Source organism: Podarcis filfolensis (assembly GCF_964270895.1).
Source record: "Podarcis filfolensis genome assembly, chromosome: 13".
In the NCBI taxonomy this organism is placed as follows: Eukaryota; Metazoa; Chordata; class Lepidosauria; order Squamata; family Lacertidae; genus Podarcis; species Podarcis filfolensis.
This window is the reverse complement of record NC_139615.1, coordinates 41,421,468-41,439,543: the sequence shown is the minus strand read 5'-3', so window position 1 is coordinate 41,439,543 and position 18,076 is coordinate 41,421,468. Positions and strand designations below refer to the sequence as shown.

The 18,076-nt window shown below is 48.6% G+C and overlaps 1 protein-coding gene and 1 long non-coding RNA gene across 4 annotated transcripts in view; one reads left to right on the top strand and one right to left on the bottom strand.

The window, feature by feature from the left end:
- Positions 1–18,076, top strand: part of PLCD3 (phospholipase C delta 3) — an 89,372-nt gene that overhangs the window by 68,293 nt on the left and 3,003 nt on the right. For all 3 annotated transcript variants that reach the window (XR_014541000.1, XM_083582769.1, XM_083582770.1), the window contains exons 11-15: positions 2,590–2,749; positions 5,505–5,621; positions 14,055–14,233; positions 15,927–16,062; positions 17,332–17,481. Coding sequence is in view for 2 of the 3 variants with exons in the window: in XM_083582769.1 (XP_083438895.1) it covers positions 2,590–2,749; positions 5,505–5,621; positions 14,055–14,233; positions 15,927–16,062; positions 17,332–17,481 (742 nt within the window). In the remaining variant the exon portion in view is untranslated. The remainder of the gene's footprint in view (positions 1–2,589; positions 2,750–5,504; positions 5,622–14,054; positions 14,234–15,926; positions 16,063–17,331; positions 17,482–18,076) is intronic.
- Positions 6,146–6,685, bottom strand: LOC310748240. The gene is made up of 2 exons (XR_014541238.1): positions 6,623–6,685; positions 6,146–6,361 (listed from the first exon to the last, which is right to left on the bottom strand). It is a non-coding gene; the product is annotated as an uncharacterized lncRNA (long non-coding RNA).

Genomic DNA, 18,076 nt, shown 5'->3' with positions numbered 1-18,076 from the left:
CAGTCACAGGGTCCCCCCCCTCCCCCGTGAATGAAATTCTCTGTGATCCTCAGACCAGAGGAGTCTGAACCACTGGTTGCAGTCACAGGACCTCGGATCTTTATTCTTCTGTGCCACTCACGGCAGCTTCCTGGACAAAAGGGTTGCCAACCTGAGCCTCCAATCCCGCCGCTGTAGACAGCCCGGTCTTGGAGATCAGAACAGCACACGATCCAGACCATCTTGAGCCTTGGAGGTTATCCATCCTTGGCCAGCTAGTAATGTAGCCTTTCCGAAAGCTAGTCCGAAAAAGCTATCTCACAAACATCTTTACACCAGCCCTGAAATCTGTCTCTCCACTTTGTGCCGGACCATAAAGAAGGCTGATCGCCGAAGAATTGATGCTTTTGAATTATGGTGCTGGAGGAGACTCTTGAGAGTCCCATGGACTGCAAGATGATCAAACCTCTCCATTCTGAAGGAAATCAGCCCTGAGTGCTCACTGGAAGGACAGATCGTGAAGCTGAGGCTCCAATACTTTGGCCACCTCATGAGAAGAGAAGACTCCCTGGAAAAGACCCTGATGTTGGGAAAGATGGAGGGCACAAGGAGAAGGGGACGACAGAGGACGAGATGGTTGGACAGTGTTCTCGAAGCTACCAGCATGAGTTTGACCAAACTGCGGGAGGCAGTGGAAGACAGGAGTGCCTGGCGTGCTCTGGTCCATGTGGTCACGAAGAGTCAGACACGACTAAATGACAACAACATGTGCGTCATTCATTTGTGGCAGGGCTGAAAATAAGGACTCAGCTGGCTTCCAGTTTACAAAGGCCTTCCTGCCTGATTGCCAGGAAGCTATTGTTAGTCTCGATATAGCAGGGGTGACGAACTTTCTCAGCAGGTGGGCCAGACCTTTTATGTCTCTGATCCTGCCAGGCCAGATTTGACAGGTGGGTGAGGCTGCTCACCTGTGTCATCAGCACGAGGAGATAGAGATCTGTAGCACAAAGCACCACACAGGACTTGCAATCAGCTGTTTGTTTGTTTTTAAAGGGATATTTTTCTTTCGTTCCAAAGAACAGGAGGCTTGGAGTTACCAGGTATCGGGCGATAGGTGTCCACTCCCAAGGCACCTGCCTTTTGAAAAGAAAAAAAAAGCTTGCAGAGCCTTTTGCATGGCATTTCCCTTGGGAAGTGCCGAACCCAGGGTTTGGAAAGTACCGTATTTTTCACCCCATAGGACGCACCGGCCCATAGGACGCATCAAGTTTTTTGGGGGGGAAATAAAGGGAAAAAAATTATTTCCCCCCCAGGCGCTTGTGGTGCCGGCAGCGGGGAGAAGCGCTCTTCTCCCCGCAGCCCGCCTTCAGACGTGTTCCGGGGACAGCGGGAAGATGCGCTGCGCCTCCCAGCTGTCCCCGGAGCTTGCGGGGCATGCAGCGGGGAGAAGCGCTCTTCCCCCCGCCGCCCTCCTTCAGATCAGGTCCGGGGACAGCGGGGAGACGCGCTGCGCCTCCCCGCTGTCCCCGGAGTTTGCGGGGCAGGCAGCGGGGAGAAGCGCTCTTCTCCCCGCCGCCCGCCTTCAGACCAGGTCCGGGGACAGCGGGGAGACCCGCTGCGCCTCCCAGCTGTCCCCGGAGCTTGTGGGGCAGGCAGCGGGGAGAAGCGCTCTTCTCCCCGCCACCCGCCTTCAGATCAGGTCCGGGGACAGCGGGGAGACGTGCTGCGCTTCCCCACTGTCCCCAGAGCTTGCGGGGCTGGCGGTGGGGTCTCCCCGCCGTCAGCCTTCAAACCACTTCAGGAGACAGCGGGATGGCGGCGTTCCGCCTCCCTCTGTCCCCCGACCTTGTGGGGCTGGCGCTGGGGCTCTCCCCTCTCACTCTCCAGGCTTCAGCGAAAGCCTGCATTCGCCCCATAGGACGCACACACATTTCCCCTTCATTTTTGGAGGGGGAAAAGTGCGTCCTATAGGGCGAAAAATACGGTATTTTGTGCAGCGCTTCCAAAGTGCCTACCAGCTTACGAAGTGCTACAAAGCCCCTTTTGGCTAGGCACTGTGGGTTAAACCACAGAGCCTAGGGCTTGCCGATCAGAAGGTCGGCGGTTCGAATCCCTGCGACGGGGTGAGCTCCCATTGCTCCGTCCCAGCTCCTGCCCACCTAGCAGTTCGAAAGCACGTCAAAGTGCAAGTAGATAAATAGGTACCGCTCCGGCGGGAAGGTAAACGGCGTTTCCGTGCGCTGGTCTGGTCTGCCAGAAGCGGCTTAGTCATGCTGGCCACATGACCCGGAAGCTGTACGCCGGCTCCCTCGGCAAATACAGCGAGATGAGTGCTGCAACCCCAGAGTCGGCCACGACTGGACCGAATGGTCAGGGGTCCCTTTACCTTTACCTGTGGGGCAAGTGGGCATGGCTTGCCCAAAATGGCCTTGTGGGTCAAATGGAGAAGATTGGCAGGCTGGATAAGGTCTGTGGGCTGGTAGACCCTCACCTCTACTCTGTAGGCTACCAGGCCAGTAGCTATTTGCAAGCTTGGAGTAATTCAACTGCAAGGCTGGGAGGGTCATCTTAATTGGAAATCATTTGATCTTTGTACATCTTTCTCCCCAGGCAAAGGATGCTGGGCAGATTTCACGGGAACTCTCTGATGTGGTTGTCTATTGCCGGTCTGTTTCCTTCCAAAGTTTGTCTCAAGCTCTGCGCCACCAGCAGCCTACGGAGATGTGCTCATTCAGCGAGCGGAAAGCCAGGAAGCTGATCAAAGAATCAGGTCAGGTTTGATTCAAATAATATTTATTATTTTCAGTAGATAAACATAGTAAAAAAAGAAAAGATTAACAATAATAAAAACAAACAAAAAATAGGAGAAAAAGAGAAAAAAGAAAAAAGATACATACAACATATTACCACTTAATTAATTAAAATTAAGTACCATCCATTTTCATAAACATAGTGTTTGACTTCCTCAAATCTCTTCCATCCGAATTTCTTAGTAATTATATGTAGCAGTTTCCAATATCAGAGTTTCAAAAGACCATATCACAGTTCTAATCATATTACATAGCTTTCCTTATCGTACATTTTCTTATTTATAAATTTAATTCCATTTTAATCCTAGGCCTAATTGTTTCTTTCAAGTGGTTACATATCTTTAATATCACAATACTCATTCAAATAGTCTTTAAATTTCTTCCAGTCTTCTTGGTGTTCCTCTTCTTTCTGGTCGCGGATTCTCCCGGTGAGGTCAGCCAGCCAGGAAGCTGACCTCACCAGGAATCAGGTCAGGTTTGGCTCTAATGTGAACAGGTGAATTCCCTGAACAGGAGGAAGTAAAAGCGACTCTCATGTCTGACGGCAGGGCGTCAGAGAAAATTACAAGGAAGATGGAGAACGCAGCCAATATTAGGGGATAGAGTGAGCTTATAAGATCAGCCTGAACAAGGAAGATCTCACCTCAAGGGTGATGCTTCCTTGTACTCTTTCTGTGTTCACTCATTCTTTAAAAACCTGCCCAATGAGGAGAAATTGAGATGCAAAGGCAACATGCCCTATTTCTGGATGGCAGGATGGAATTCTTGTCCTTGGCCAATAGGGCAGTAGCCAGATGAAAGGGAAAACCTTGAAAGTACCTTGAAAGAGGAAGGGGAGCAAGTCAGTACTTGGAGGCAAGAGCCAGGCCAGTCTTGAGCCATACGAGGATACAAAATAAACCTGCATACAGTGGTACCTCTGGTTACGAACTTAATTCATTCCGGAGGTCCGTTCCTAACCTGAAACCGTTCTTAACCTGACGTACTGCTTTAGCTAATGGGGCCTCCCACTGCTGCTGTGCCACGGGCGTGCAATTTCTGTTCTCATCCTGAGGTAAAGTTCTTAACCTGAGGTACTACTTCCGGGTTAGCGGAGTATGTAACCAGAATTGTTTGTAACCCAAGGTACCACTGTATTAGCCAGATGGAGATTAGCCTAATGAGAGGGAAATACAGTGTAGTTACTCTCAATTTATGCAGGAGTTACGTTTTGGGAATCACACGTAAAAGCCAAAATAGTGCTGAGTGTGTGAGTTTGGGATTGCCAAACTCATTTTTCCCGGAACTCTGGCCCTTACATTTTTTTTTGGGGGGGGGCAAATGTGTAAAGCTGAAGGCGCACAACTTAAATGCGTGTAAGTAGCGAGTTACCTGTAATGATTAGGAGTCTGATCACATGTTGTTGTCATCCTTGGCATCTGTCTGTCTTGAGAGACAATGGAGTGCACCCTATGGGGGTGAAGTCAAACTGCTGGAGAATCACAGCGCCTGCTGTGGCAGCAGAGACCGGTAACTCGTCACTGCTGCCTCCCGTGTTGTTTTTGCTGAGTCAGCAGCACTGAAGTGATCTCCCCTGGGTGCAAGCCTGGGCAGTGTGTCTGGAGGTCCTGGGCTGCCCAGATGACAAGAACCCGCCCCCCCAGCCTCATTGATGGGGTCCAAAAGAAAGCAGAGCAATATGTTTGGCACCAGCCTGGTTGCAGGAGTTGCCGGAAGGAAGCGTACAAGGAGCCATCCAACCGTCTTAGGGACTCTACTCTGGATGTGTGAGCCTCTTTGCGAATCAGAAGGTCAACAGATCGCATCCCCACGACAGGGTGAGCTCCCGTTGCTTTGTCCCACCTCCTGCCAACCTAGTAGTTTAAAAGCACGCCAGTGCGAGTAGATAAATAGGTATTGCTGCGACGGGAAAGTAAACAGGGTTTCCGTGCGCTCTGGTTTCCGTCATGGTGTTCTGTTGGTCCAGAAGCAGTTTAGTCCTGCTGACTACATTACCCGGAAAGCTGTCTGTGGACAAATGCCGGCCTGAAAGCAAGATGAGCGCTGCATCCCATAGTCGCCTTTGACTGGACTTAACCATCCAGGGGTCCTTTACCTTTTACCTTAGGGTTTACTCCTTAGCCTTTTCTCCCCCCCCCCCCCGAGATGTTCCGCAAGGCAGCAGTTATAGATTTTCCCTCAGGGTTTTTATGCGTGTTTGATTAATACAGGCTGCAGGATTTGGGTTACCTCGTTGCCAAAACATGGAGCATAATGGCACTGATCTGAGGGGAGACAGGGCCTGGGAAATGGGGCCTGGGCAAAAGCTTGTAGATTCAGGAAGGAGCCTGCTGACTTTGAGCATGCCGGCTAGCCCAAGACATTTTGCCACCTGAGGGGGAACAGCAAATGCCCTGCCCCCACGAAGTCGAGATGCATAACACCCAAAGCCAGTCAAGTTATTCAGACACCTGAGGCAGTAAACCTTACAGGCTCCACTTCTCCTCCATGACAGCAAAAGTACAACAATAATAAATAACAATTTGCTGCTGTTTCCTAATGGTAGGGCCGGCCCTGTATCGGACCCACCGCTGCTTAGCTGAACCTGGGCATCTTGGTCATGCCAGTGAAATATCGGTTTGTTCTCTGCACGGAGATTGGTTAAGGGTATTGCGATTCGCAGCCCCCTTTCCTCGCTTTAAGCCTGGGGCTGCAACTCTCCTTTCTGCCTTGCAGGAATCCCTTTTGTCCGATACAACGCCCGGCACCTCAGCCGCATCTACCCACTGGGTCTGAAGATGAACTCTGCCAACTACAACCCTCAGGAAATGTGGAACGCTGGCTGCCAACTTGGTAAGAGACCACCCAACCCTGGGACTCTTTCCCACCCCTTCCCCTCAGCCTCCCATAAGCATCATGGGTGAAAAATAGCTCTGGTGGACATACCGTATTTTTTTGCTCTATAAGACGCACCTTTCCCCTCCTAAAAAGTAAGGGGAAATGTGTGTGCGTCTTATGGAGCGAATGCAGGCAGCGCAGCTATCCCAGAAGCCAGAACAGCAAGAGGGATCGCTGTGCAGCGCTCCTTTCGCTGTTCTAGCTTCTGGCTTAGCCACGCACAGCCTCTTCGGGTATAGGGAGCCTTCATCCCGCTGCCCTGAAGAGGCTGCGCAGCTATCCCAGAAGCCAGAACAGCGCAGCGCTGCACAGCGCTCCCTCTCGCTGTTCTAGCTTTTGGGATAGCCGCGTGAAGCCTGTTTAGGGCAGCGGGATGTAGGCTCCCCCTACCCTGAAGAGGCTTCGCACGGCTATCCCAGAAGCCAGAACAGCGAGCAGTGATCCCTCTCGCTGTTCTGGCTTCTGGGATACAGAATATATTTTTCTTGTTTTCCTCCTCCAAAAACCAGGTGCGTCCTATGGTCTGGTGCATCTTATAGAGCGAAAAATACGGTAACTCATGAACCCCTGCCCACCGCTCCTCGGAAGCCTAGAAGCAGGGGACCCAGATTCCTCCTTCCCACTGTGAAATGGTCAATCCTAGTCGTCTCCTCGCTGCCTCAATAGGTGATGGAAGATGGACAGAGGAAAGGAAGCTTACCGTATTTTTCGCTCTATAAGACGCACCAGGCCACAAGACGCACCTAGTTTTTGGAGGAGGAAAACAAGGAAAAAAATATTCTGAATCCCAGAAGCCAGAACAGCAAGAGGGATCTCTGCGCAGCGAAAGCAGCAATCCCTCTTGCTGTTCTGGCTTCTGGGATAGCTGCGCAGGCTGCATTCGCTCCATAAGACGCATACACATTTCCCCTTACTTTTTAGGAGGGAAAAAGTGAGTCTTATAGAGCAAAAAATACAGTAGTTTGTGGTTGAGTGACGGTGTGCTGGCCCTGAGGAGTAGGGATGGGTGAATGTTTTCCTTTATTATTATTATTTATTTACTGAATTTATATACCTGGGGGGGTCTCAGGGCGGTTCACAGAATAAAATCAAGATATAAAAGCACAAAAATATAATAAAAACAAAAAAGCAACCCAATAGCGCCCCTCAAAATAACATTTTAGGTTGTGTCAATTTTACCACACGACTGATAGAAAGCCTGTTCTGTTCCATTTTCGCCTCTGTGTGTGGCCATGGTTTTTCTTAAAATAAAATAAAAATCCCACACAGGATTCTAGCTATCAGAGCAGCTAGAACAAACAGTTGCTGCTGTACACCTAGAAAATGACCCTGAGGTTGAACGTGTGGCGATTGTACCGAAAAAAGATGGCTGCCCCCTGTCCAATTTCCTGGGCAGGGACAGCATATCAACATGTACAGTCACTCTCAGGAGCATTTTTGGATTCATTTGCTATCGCTCTGTCTGTGTATATACACACCCTCTCTCATGTTCTAGTATATGTGGGCTATCTCTCAGAGTTTGGTCAGGCTGTGGATTCCAGACCACGTTCCGATCCGCGCATTGATTTGGGAGTTGTGGTTCGGATGAGTTCATTGCAGGAATGCAGGCCTCTCCCTGCCGCTCCCTCCAAACCAACCCAAAGTCCTCAAACATCCTTACTGAGGAGCAGGCCAGAGCCAGCCAACTCTTGGCAACCCTCTTTATTCCCCGTGTTTCTCGATTTCCTGCTGAGCTGGTAGATGCAATACACACACACCCAGCCACCTGCAGTGGTGGAGCTGCAGCGCAGCGGAGAGCGGGCCACCAACCGTGTCTTCTGCAATCGGTTGGAGGAGCACGGAGTGAGACAATTGGAACCCCCAGCGAGAGATCACTGGTGCCTTTACAGATCCTTTCCCGTTGCCTTACACAGCCTATGCAGGCGTTTTTAATCCAATACAGTGGTACCTCAGGTTGAGAACTTAATTCGTTCTGGAGGTCTGTTCTTAACCTGAAACTGTTCTTACCCTGAGGTACCACTTTAGCTAATAGATCTTCCCACTGTCGCCGCACGATTTCTGTTCTCATCCTGAAGCAAAGTTCTTTTTTTTTTTTTAATAAATTTTTATTAGAGTTTTACAGAAAAAGAAAGTAGAAATTCTCAGAATAAGAAACCATAAGTTACAGAAAAAAGAAACACAAAAAAATACAAAGAAAAAATCACAACTAATTAAGAAAAATTAAATTTAAACAAAGAAAAAATAAAACAAATCCATTTTTCCCAATGACCTCAGATTCATATGCTTATGTTCTTGACCTCCTCACGCCTCCCCCTTTTGTATTCCCATTTAGATATTTAATTCAGCAAATTCTTACCCTTTTTCAAATATTTAAGCTTTATACCATAACATATTCTATATCAATATTTTCAACCAATCATCAATGCCTTTTTTGCATAATCTTATTAACTTTTATCACTAATTACCACTTATTACCAATCCAAGCACAGTTTTAGCATTCATTAATTTTATAGTATTTCTGAAGATAGTCTTTGAATTTCTTCCAGTCTTCTTCCACCAACTCTGAAGCAAAGTTCTTAACCTGAGGTACTATTTCTGGGTTAGCGTAGTCTGTAACCTGAAGCATCTGTAACCCGAGTACCACTGTAATAATATATTAGTAGTAGTAGTAGTAGTAGTAGTAGTATCCCGCTCATCTGGCTGGGTTTCCCCAGCCACTCTGTCCAATTTCAACAAAGATTAAAAATACATTAAAATGTCACACATTAAAAACTTCCCTGAACAGGGCTGCCTTCAGATGTCTTCTAAATGTCAGGTAGTTGGTTTTCTTTTTGACATCTGGTGGGAGGGCGTTCCACAGGGCAGGCGCCACTACCGAGAAGGCCCTCTCCCTGGTTCCCTGTAGCTTTGCTTCTCGCACTGAAGGAACCGCCAGAAGGCCCTCGGAGCTGGACCTCAGTGGCCAGGCAGAACAATGGGGGTGGAGGCGCTCCTTCAGGTATACAGGGCCGAGGCCATTTAGGGCTTTCAAGGTCAGCACCAACACTAGGGTGAAGCTACATTGGCTGTCCAATCTCCCAGGCAAAGATCCCTTTAAGGGCTGTTGCTTGAGGCTGCTGGGTGAGCTGGAGATTCCAGAGACTGAACCTGAGACCTTGTGCAGCCGTAGCAGGTGCTTGGCCACTGAGCTGTGCACACCCACAATCCCTCTTTCCCTAAACGAATGCCAGAAACCAAAACATTGAGGCGCCTCATATTACTGTGCTTGGGGACTCAGAGAAGCCCAGGCAATGCAGAGAAGGCTCCTCATAGTGGAGGAAGATGGGTGCCAAATGCTTGAAGCAGGGTTTTGAGCTCTAAGGCCAACTGTGAGGCAAATTTCTGCTCTAGAACCAACCCTTAGCATTTGTTTTTATCCTCTCTTCCATTTTATTTCTTAACTCCTTTTCGTGCTTCATTTTGTTGTTTTTATTTATTGTTTTATCTCATTGTTTTATTGTTCTGACTCCGCTGAACTGTGAGGCTGCATGAAGCTGGGCTGGGCTGAGCACTTGGCTAGGCAGTGCCAAACTCAAGTTAGTTTACAAGATACTAGTTATAAATTAAGGAAGAGAAAAATCTTGATTATCAGAACTGTTGACGAGCGAGCCCAGGTGGCAGCCGCAGAGAGTCTCCAAAATGCTCCCTTCTGCTGGATGGCACTGACGCCGGACTTGTAAATTGAAGGCCGCCACATTTGGAGATAATTGATTTCTGCAAAGTGCAAGATCTTTCATTTCCTGTCCTGATCTGGCTCCCGTTGGCACAGTGTGTCCCCCTTCCTCCCAGTACAGTGGTACCTTGGGTTACATCCACTTCAGGTTACATACGCTTCAGGTTACAGACTCCGCTAACCCGGAAAAAGTGCTTCAGGTTAAGAACTTTGCTTCAAGATGAGAACAAAAATCGTGGTCCGGCGGCGCAGCAGCAGCGGGAGGCCCCATTAGCTAAAGTGGTGCTTCAGGTTAAGAACATTTTCAGGTTAAGAACGGACCTCTGGAACGAATTAAGTACTTAACCCGAGGTACCACTGTACTGGCCATTAACCACAACAAAGAAAGTAATTTTTGTGTGCACGTTTTAAAAGTTTACAACGTGGCTGTTGCGCAGTGCTTAATATGTGCTAAGCTATGAGCTGGAAGCACATCATTGCTTCCTCCTCTCCTCCCAGTGCTGGGAACAGAATCTTTCTTTGTGGCGATTCCTTTGCTGCCGCAGAGAATGAACCCCTTTGCTAAGGCTGGGTAAGTGCTGGATTAGCTCAGTCGTTAGAGGACAAGACTCTTAATCTTAGGGTTATGGGTTCGAGACCCAGGTTGGGCAAAATATTCCTACATTGTAGGGGGTTGGACTAGATGACCCAGGGGTGCCTTTACAGTTATATTGTTCTAAGTTCTTATAACTGTGGCTTTGCTTCATTAAGCTACTAGACCGGGAAATTCAGAACCTACAAGGATAGGGGTTAAACAAAGATTTGCTCTGAGGAATTTCAAGTCCTGCTGAGATTAGCTGGTTTTATTTGTAAACGAGTCATTATAGGATTGCAGAACTAGATCCTATACATAAGCACCTGGGAGTAAACCCCATTGAACTCATTGGGATTTACTTCTGAGCAGCCGCCGCCGCCCCTGGTCTCTGAGCTGCCTCCCTGCCCCAAAGAGAGGTGCCTCCTCATACTGCCCCACAGAGGCCTGGGAAGAGAATGTCCCCAGCCTTAGTGGCCCAACGGAGACTGGCCAAAGGTGAACATGAGGCCAGTACCTTACCTTGGGTGGCAGCAGTGGGCACTGCCAGGCCTGCATGGCGGAAAGGCTCTCCTTCGGCACCGGGCACTCAGCTCCTAGCCTCCCACTTGTCTATCCATTTCCCAACAGCAAGGGCTGGCTGGCTGGACTTCCTCACCCACTTGCCTGCTTGCTCCGAGGCCTCTCAGCTCCTGGCATCAGCACCCCTTGGCCAGCCCCAGAGGCACCATTTCCCTGGGGAGTTTGTAGACAGGGCTGCTGCAATAAATGGCTGGACAAGCCTTTGGGAGGCAGAGATGCTAGAGGGCATCAGAGGAGGGGGGGAAGGAAAGAGGGATAATAGTAATAATAATAATAATTTATTTTTTATACCCCGCCCATCTGGCTGGGCTTCCCCAGCCACTCTGGACGGCTGTAATACACCAAACATTAAAATACATCAAACATTAATACATCAAACATTAAAATACATCAAACATTAAAATACTGTAATACATCAAACATTAAAAGCTTCCCTAAACAGGGCTGCCTTCAGATGTCTTCTAAAAGTCTGGTAGTTGTTCTTCTCTTTGACATCTGGTGGGAGGGCATTCCACAGGGCGGGTGCCACTACTGAGAAGGCCCTCTGCCTGGTTCCCTGTAACCTCACTTCTCGCAGTGAGGGAACCGCCAGAAGGCCCTCACTGCTGGACCTCAGTGTCCAGGTAGAACGATGGGGGTGGAGACGCTCCTTCACAGATACTGGGCCGAGGCCGTTTAGGGCTTTAAAGGTCAGCACCAACACTTTGAATTGTGCTTGGAAACGTACTGGGAGCCAATGTATGGGATAGAGGCCAGCATTGCCCACGGCACCCTTGACCATCCTTCAAGGCACCCCAGGGTGCCATGGCACACTGGCTGAAAACCACTGCCCTAGGGAGATGGATGTTCCCTTGGGAGAATGACGCCTTCCCTGTCAGATTATCCTTCTTGTCTTTTTCCTGGGAAGAGGAGGAGAAAAGCCCGTTTTCGTCATAGAAATCCAATCTGCATATATGAGATCAGCTTCTTGGCAAAAATAAATTTGATCAGCTTGACAGCGTTCTTACCAGGCAGCGGCAGACAAAAGGAATGATTTGGCTGCATTCCCCAAAGAGGTTTGTTTTGAGAATGTTTCCTGAGAAGTTAGGACTTATTGGGACATGTTTGAAAAAGCCTTTAATAGTCAGAATGGGTCTCCAACGAGTTGTTCCATGATTCATTGTTTCTTGCCCTGTTTTTAATGTGTTTGTCCACTGAAGCATGTGGAGAGTACATTCATATGCGTGTGAGCTCATTGGCGTTTGTGCATGGCCTTTGTCAACGCCAATAAGCCGGGCGGCAGCTAGGACAGGACGAAGCTGGTGAACAAGACTGGAAGCAGGATGGAGTTCAGGGGGGTAAAAATATGAATCCCTGTGACCCACAGGTGTGGGGTAAATAACAAAAAAATCAACTGAGTGCCTGGATTCAAAATGCAGGGCTTTGTATACTCTCCCGCAGGAGAGAGCCCCCAATAGCATAGTTTAAACACACAAAAGTCAAGCAGTGGTGCATCATTAGGAATATAGGTTATAAGACCCTTTTATCCCATCGGTCCTCTCTTTCTACTCTTGCAATGAACAGACCACATACTGTTAAAGTAAGTTTAAAATGCTTTACTTACACAGTGTTCCAAAGGTCAGATTCATGCATTTATCCAAGCAGCAGCAAGGAGAACACAGGCAGAATAATCTTGGGTAGAAAATACAGAAAGGTAGCTTCAGGCACATGCTCTAAGCTTGGAGCTTGCTTAGGCACATCCGCCTTGGTTGTTAACATGGCGAGAAGAAAGAAGGAACAGGAAGAGAAGACTTCACTTCCTCCCTCATTGGAGAAAAGGGGGTGTGACCTAGCTGAGTCTAGGAATCCAACTTGGTTGTCTTAACCCCTTCATGCACTAACTAGCACTCATGCATAGTTGTGCTTGACATCAGTTTCCCACACAAACTCCCAGCGGAAATGGGCAAGGCGAGGGGGACTTCTATCATTGCAAGAGAGAGGAGGGCCTTATGACTCAGAGGGGAGGAAGCATTGCCTCCCTTTAGGGAGGACTGCCAAACACAGGTGGACAGGCAGTTGAGGTGTATGGCCAATGAGCAAGGGGCTAGTCAGTGGTTGGTTGGAAGGTAAGGAACCCACCAGTAGGTGGAGCCAGAGCCAATGGCAGGCAGAACCAGCTAACTCCTCCTTGCTGAGTTCTACAAGGACAACCCTGAGACTGTTTTGTTTTTGTTGGGTTGGGGTTAGTTACCGTATTTTTCTGTGTATGACGCTTTTTGCTAAAAATAGGCAAAAATTGGGTGTCGTCTTATACATGAATAGTGAATGCAGAGGGGGGACGTGCGATTAATGGCAGCAGCAAGCAGGAGATTGGCAGCGGCGATTGGGCGGGTGATTGGTGGCTGCGGCAACGCCTGCTGACGATTGGCTGCGGCAATTGGGCAGGCGATTGGCAGCTGTGGTGAGGTGTGCAATCGGCAGTGGCTGTGGCAAGCGATCGGCAGTGGTGGGTGGGTGGATGAGCGTTTGGCAGAAGTGACCTCCCCCACCCCCCCCAAAAAAAAGCTAAACAACTTAATTTCTTAATTTTGGGTTTTAAAAAATTGGGGTCGTCAGCAACCAACAAAGCTCAGCCCCTTCCTCCTCTAGGCAGGGCAGGGAGAAGCCACGAGGAGGGAGGGAGGCGGCGCCGCCGCCATGGGAGGGAGAGGGAAAGAACACACGCACTGGCGATCCATGCAGCGATTCCTGGACCATCTGTGGGCCAGATTCAGAAGGCTATTGGGCCTGATCTGGCCCACAGACCTTAGTTTGCCAACCCATGTTCTAAACTAAGCCCTGTCCTTGGAACAAAAGATGCGGTTCTGCATATGTTTTATTTTCTTGGTAGCATTTGGCTCAAGGTGTCTTTCGCTCCCATCCCCTCCTGCCATCCCTTCCCTCCTCCCTTGTGTTGCTCAGTCCTCTTCTGAATTTGCGAACGGCATAGGTCAGAGGTAGGCAATGCAATGCCCGTCGGAGGTTGTTGGGACTACAGATCCCATCCGTTGCAGCCAGTATGGCCAGTGGTCAGAGATAATGAGAGCTGTCGTCCAGTGATGTCTGGAAGGTGTAGATGCAGGTGTATGCAAAACTGCACCATCACAGAACCCTGCTTTTCTGCCCCACTTCCACTCCCGTGTAATCTCCTCTCCTTCCCCTGCCCCCTTTCTATAATAATAATAATAATTTATTTATACCCTGCCCATCTGGCTGAGTTTCCCCAGCCACTCTGGGCAGCTTCCAATTAAGTGTTAAAAACAATATAGCATTAAATATTAAAAACTTCCCTAAACAGGGCTGCCTTCAGATGTCTTCTAAAAGTCTGGTAGTTGTTTATTTCCTTGACATCTGGTGGGAGGGCGTTCCACAGGGCGGGTGCCACTACCGAGAAGGCCCTCTGCCTGGTTCCCTGTAACCTCACTTCTCGCAATGAGGGAACCGCCAGAAGGCCCTCGGTGCTGGATCTCAGTGTGGCGCTTAACTCAGTGTGGATCTCTTCTAGTGGCGCTTAACTTCCAGACGCCCGGTGCAGAGATGGATCTGAACGACGGGCGCTTTTTGGTCAACGGCCGTTGCGGCTACGTGCTAAAGCCCGCTTTCCTGCGCAACCACCAGAGCACATTTGATCCTGAAGCTCCCAAGGGCAGGGCAGGCCAGCGCCCGGTTGCCCTCACTATCAAGGTATAGTAGCATGCAGAATGTTTTTGTGCAAATGGCTGGCTTCCTGTTTTTCTGCACGTATTTGGGTGTGCATGAACTGCAATGTGCTGTTGGGCGTCCTCGCTTGGGCTGCGTTTTCAGCTGTGTGTATACTGCAGTTCTTCAGAACCCGGAAATACTGTGTGTAATTTTTGGGTGTGAAACGTAGTTTCTGGGTTCTTCTCCTTGGTGATGGCTCTTAAAAATATGTTATGGAGTATGAGGAATTCAAACCTGCTGTTTTTGGGACTGCACAACACTTGGCTTGGTGAGTTGATGATTGATGTAGAAGCACATAAACTGTTCTCGGAAAATCAAAGAACTTTCATTTTACCTTCTGAAAATGTCAGGTAATGCCGAACAATAGCCAATAATAATAATAAAAAATATAACTGCAAGTACTTGACAATTATTTTTAATGATTTCTGTGCAATTTTATGCACATTTTACTTACCAAACAAAACTAATTTATATTAATTTAACCAAAATATCTTTTGAATTCCCAAGTCATGTAACAGCTTTTTTAGTGGCCCTCATTTTTGGAATTTGGAATGTTGAAAAATTCAACAGGCCCTAGTGCGACATTCTAGTGGGTGCATAATTCAGTTTCCTGACTCTCTTTGCTTTTGTTTTGTTTTTAAAGAGTAACTCTCCGGCCCTCGAGGCTGCAAAATGCTTGAAAGGTGTGTAAATAAGGTTTTCAGCTTCAATGCCCTTTTCCCCTTCCGTGACTAACAAAGGCAGAATGAATAAAGCAGGACAGCACAAATTGCTGAATAAATTCTACAATATAAGCGATATTTACTGGCATTGTTTTATGCTGGTTGCAGAATTCATCTTTTTTCTTGCTTTGGAAACTGGGAGTGACTGAGGGCAGGGTTTTCATTTTTATTTGCCAAGCACAGATTACTCATTGCTCTGACTTTAGTTCAGCTGGCACAGATTCGTTTAAATTTGGGATTGCATTTTTAAAATGCTCAGTACCAAAATAATATTTTCTTTGGTTTGCTGACAGTTCTTAAGGGGAAGGGGAGCATTTTACCACAGAGCCTAGGACTTGCCGATCAGAAGATCGGCAGTTCGAATCCCCGCGATGGGGTGAGCTCCCGTTGCTCGGTCCCTGCTCCTGCCAACCTAGCAGTTCGAAAGCACGTCAAAGTGCAAGTAGATAAATAGGTACCACTCCAGTGGGAAGGTAAACGGCGTTTCCGTGCGCTGCTCTGGTTCACCAGAAGCGGCTTAGTCATGCTGGCCACATGACCTGGAAGCTGTACGCCGGCTCCCTCGGCCAATAAAGCGAGATGAGCGCCGCAACCCCAGAGTCGGCCATGGCTGGACCTAATGGTCAGGGGTCCCTTTACCCTTTACCTTATGGAGGATGTTCTAAACCAGGGGTCAGCAAACTTTTTCAGCAGGGGGCCAGTCCACTGTCCCTCAGACCTTGGGGGGGCAGACTATATTTTTGGGGGGGGGGAGAAAAGAAGAACGAATTCCTATGCCCCACAAATAACCCAGAGATGCATTTTAAAGAAAAGGACACATTCTACTCCTGTAAAAACACGCTGATTCCTGGACCATCTGCGGGCTGGATTTAGAAGGCAATTGGGCCGGATCCGGCCCTGGGCCTTAGTTTGCCTACCCATGTTCTAAACTCTTTCTTTGCCACCCTCTTCAGGTGATCACAGCTCAGCAGCTGCCCAAACTGAACAAAGAGAAGAGCTCCTCCATCGTGGACCCCTTTGTGCGGGTCGAGATCTACGGAGTCCCTGGGGACTGCGCCAAGAAGCATACTGAATACAAATTAAACAACGGTGAGGGGGAAATGGAGTGCAAATGACATAGACACGTGGCCTGCAAAAAGTCCCAGCATTGATTTCTGGCATCTCCAAGCAAAACGAGGCATCCTTTGCCAGCTGGACTATCTCAGCTGGTAGAGCATGAGAGCCTTTTAATTTGAGGATCGTGGGTTTGAACCCCGGGTTGGGCATTGCAAGGGGTTGTAGTAGTTGACCCTTGTGGTCCCTTCCAGCTCTACGAATCCAGAGGGGAGAGAGACAGAGACAGAGACAGAGACAGAGACAGAGACAGAGAGAGAGAGATTTGCTTTCAATACTGGGCAGTGTTTCCCAAACTTGGGCCTCCAGCTGTTTTCAGACTACAATTCCCTTTGTGGTTTAGGGCCCTCGTATTTACAGGACCGCCTCTCCTGGTATGCGCCACAGAGGACCTTAAGGTCTGTGAATAATCATAGTTTAGAGGTCCCGGGCCCTAAGGAAGTCAGACTATCCTCCACCAGGGTCAGGGCCTTCTCAGTGGTGGCTCCGACCTGGTGGAATGCTCTGTCCTATGAGACCAGGGCCCTGCAGGATTTAACTTCCTTCCGCAGGGGCTGTAAGACAGAGCTATTCTGCCTGGCTTTCAACTTAGCCTGATCTTTTATTCCCCTTCCTTCCCTCCCCCTCCCCTTTTTATGAAGATTACCCGCTCTGGGATCCCACAGCTAATTCTCCCCTGGTCTCCATGCTGGCCTAAACAGGACTAATTTCGCCAGCTAGCCCTGGTGATCATCTAATGTTTATTGGCTGGATTTCCCCCCCTAAATTGATTTTTGAATTCTGAATTTATTGTTATTCATGGTTTATACTGTATTTTATGCTGCTTTTTGTTGTGTCAATTAAGTGTTTTAAATTTGTTGTTAACCGCCCTGACCCAGGTTTTTGAATCAGGAAGGGCGGGGTATAAATAAAAATTTATTATTTATTATTATTATTATCCCTGAGAACTGCTCTTGGTAGCCAGGGATGATGGGAGTTGTAGTTCAAAAACAGCCAGAGACCCAAGTTTTTTTAAGGGAAATTCCCTTAGTCCTAATAGGATTCCTCGCAAGAAAAGGGAAAAGTTGACAGCTCTGGTCAGAGAAAAGATGTGTGCAGGAAAAAGGACCAAGTCTTGGGCGTGCAAGTGAGCTTCCCGAGAATCTCTGGGTTTACAAAGGTTTCGGGGCACAATATTCCTCTGGAATTGTGCCGCGGGGAAGAAAGTCTCTGTCTCCTAAATGTCTGGTTTCCCGTTCTTTGTAGGATTCAATCCGTGTTGGGACGAGACGCTGACTTTCCAGGTTCGGGTGCCAGAGCTGGCGCTGGTGCGATTCGTAGTGGAGGATTACGACACAACTTCCTCCAACGACTTCGTGGGGCAATTCACACTGCCGTTGCCCAGCCTGAAGGAAGGTGAGTGGCAGCCTCAGGAGAGCTCAGCTGCAGAAATGATTCGGGAATCATGTACATGCTAAATAGGGACGTGGGTGGCGCTGTGGGTTAGACCACAGAGCCTAGGATTTGCCGATCAGAAGGTTGGCAGTTCGAATCCCCATGACGGGGTGAGCTCCCGTTGCTCGGTCCCTGCTCCTGCCAACCTAGCAGTTCGAAAGCACGTCAAAGTGCAAGTAGATAAATAGGTACCGCTCCGGTGGGAAGGTAAACGGCGTTTCCGTGCGCTGCTCTGGTTCGCCAGAAGCAGCTTAGTCATGCTGGCCACATGACCCGGAAACTGTACGCCGGCTCCCTCGGCCAATAAAGCGAGATGAGCGCCGCAACCCCAGAGTCGGCCACGACTACAGTTGGCAGGTAGCAATGTGGAAGCATATATTGTGTTTTTCTCCTTTTTTTCCCTCTTAACTTTATTCTGCTTGTTCTCTTTTCTATTTCATTTGTTTCCTCTTTGCATTTGCATTTTTTTGTATTGGAAAATTTTATACGAAGGCTTGGCAGGGTGGGAAGAGAGAAGAGGTTCTCTACTTGGGACTGAGGAGGACACAAACAGGAA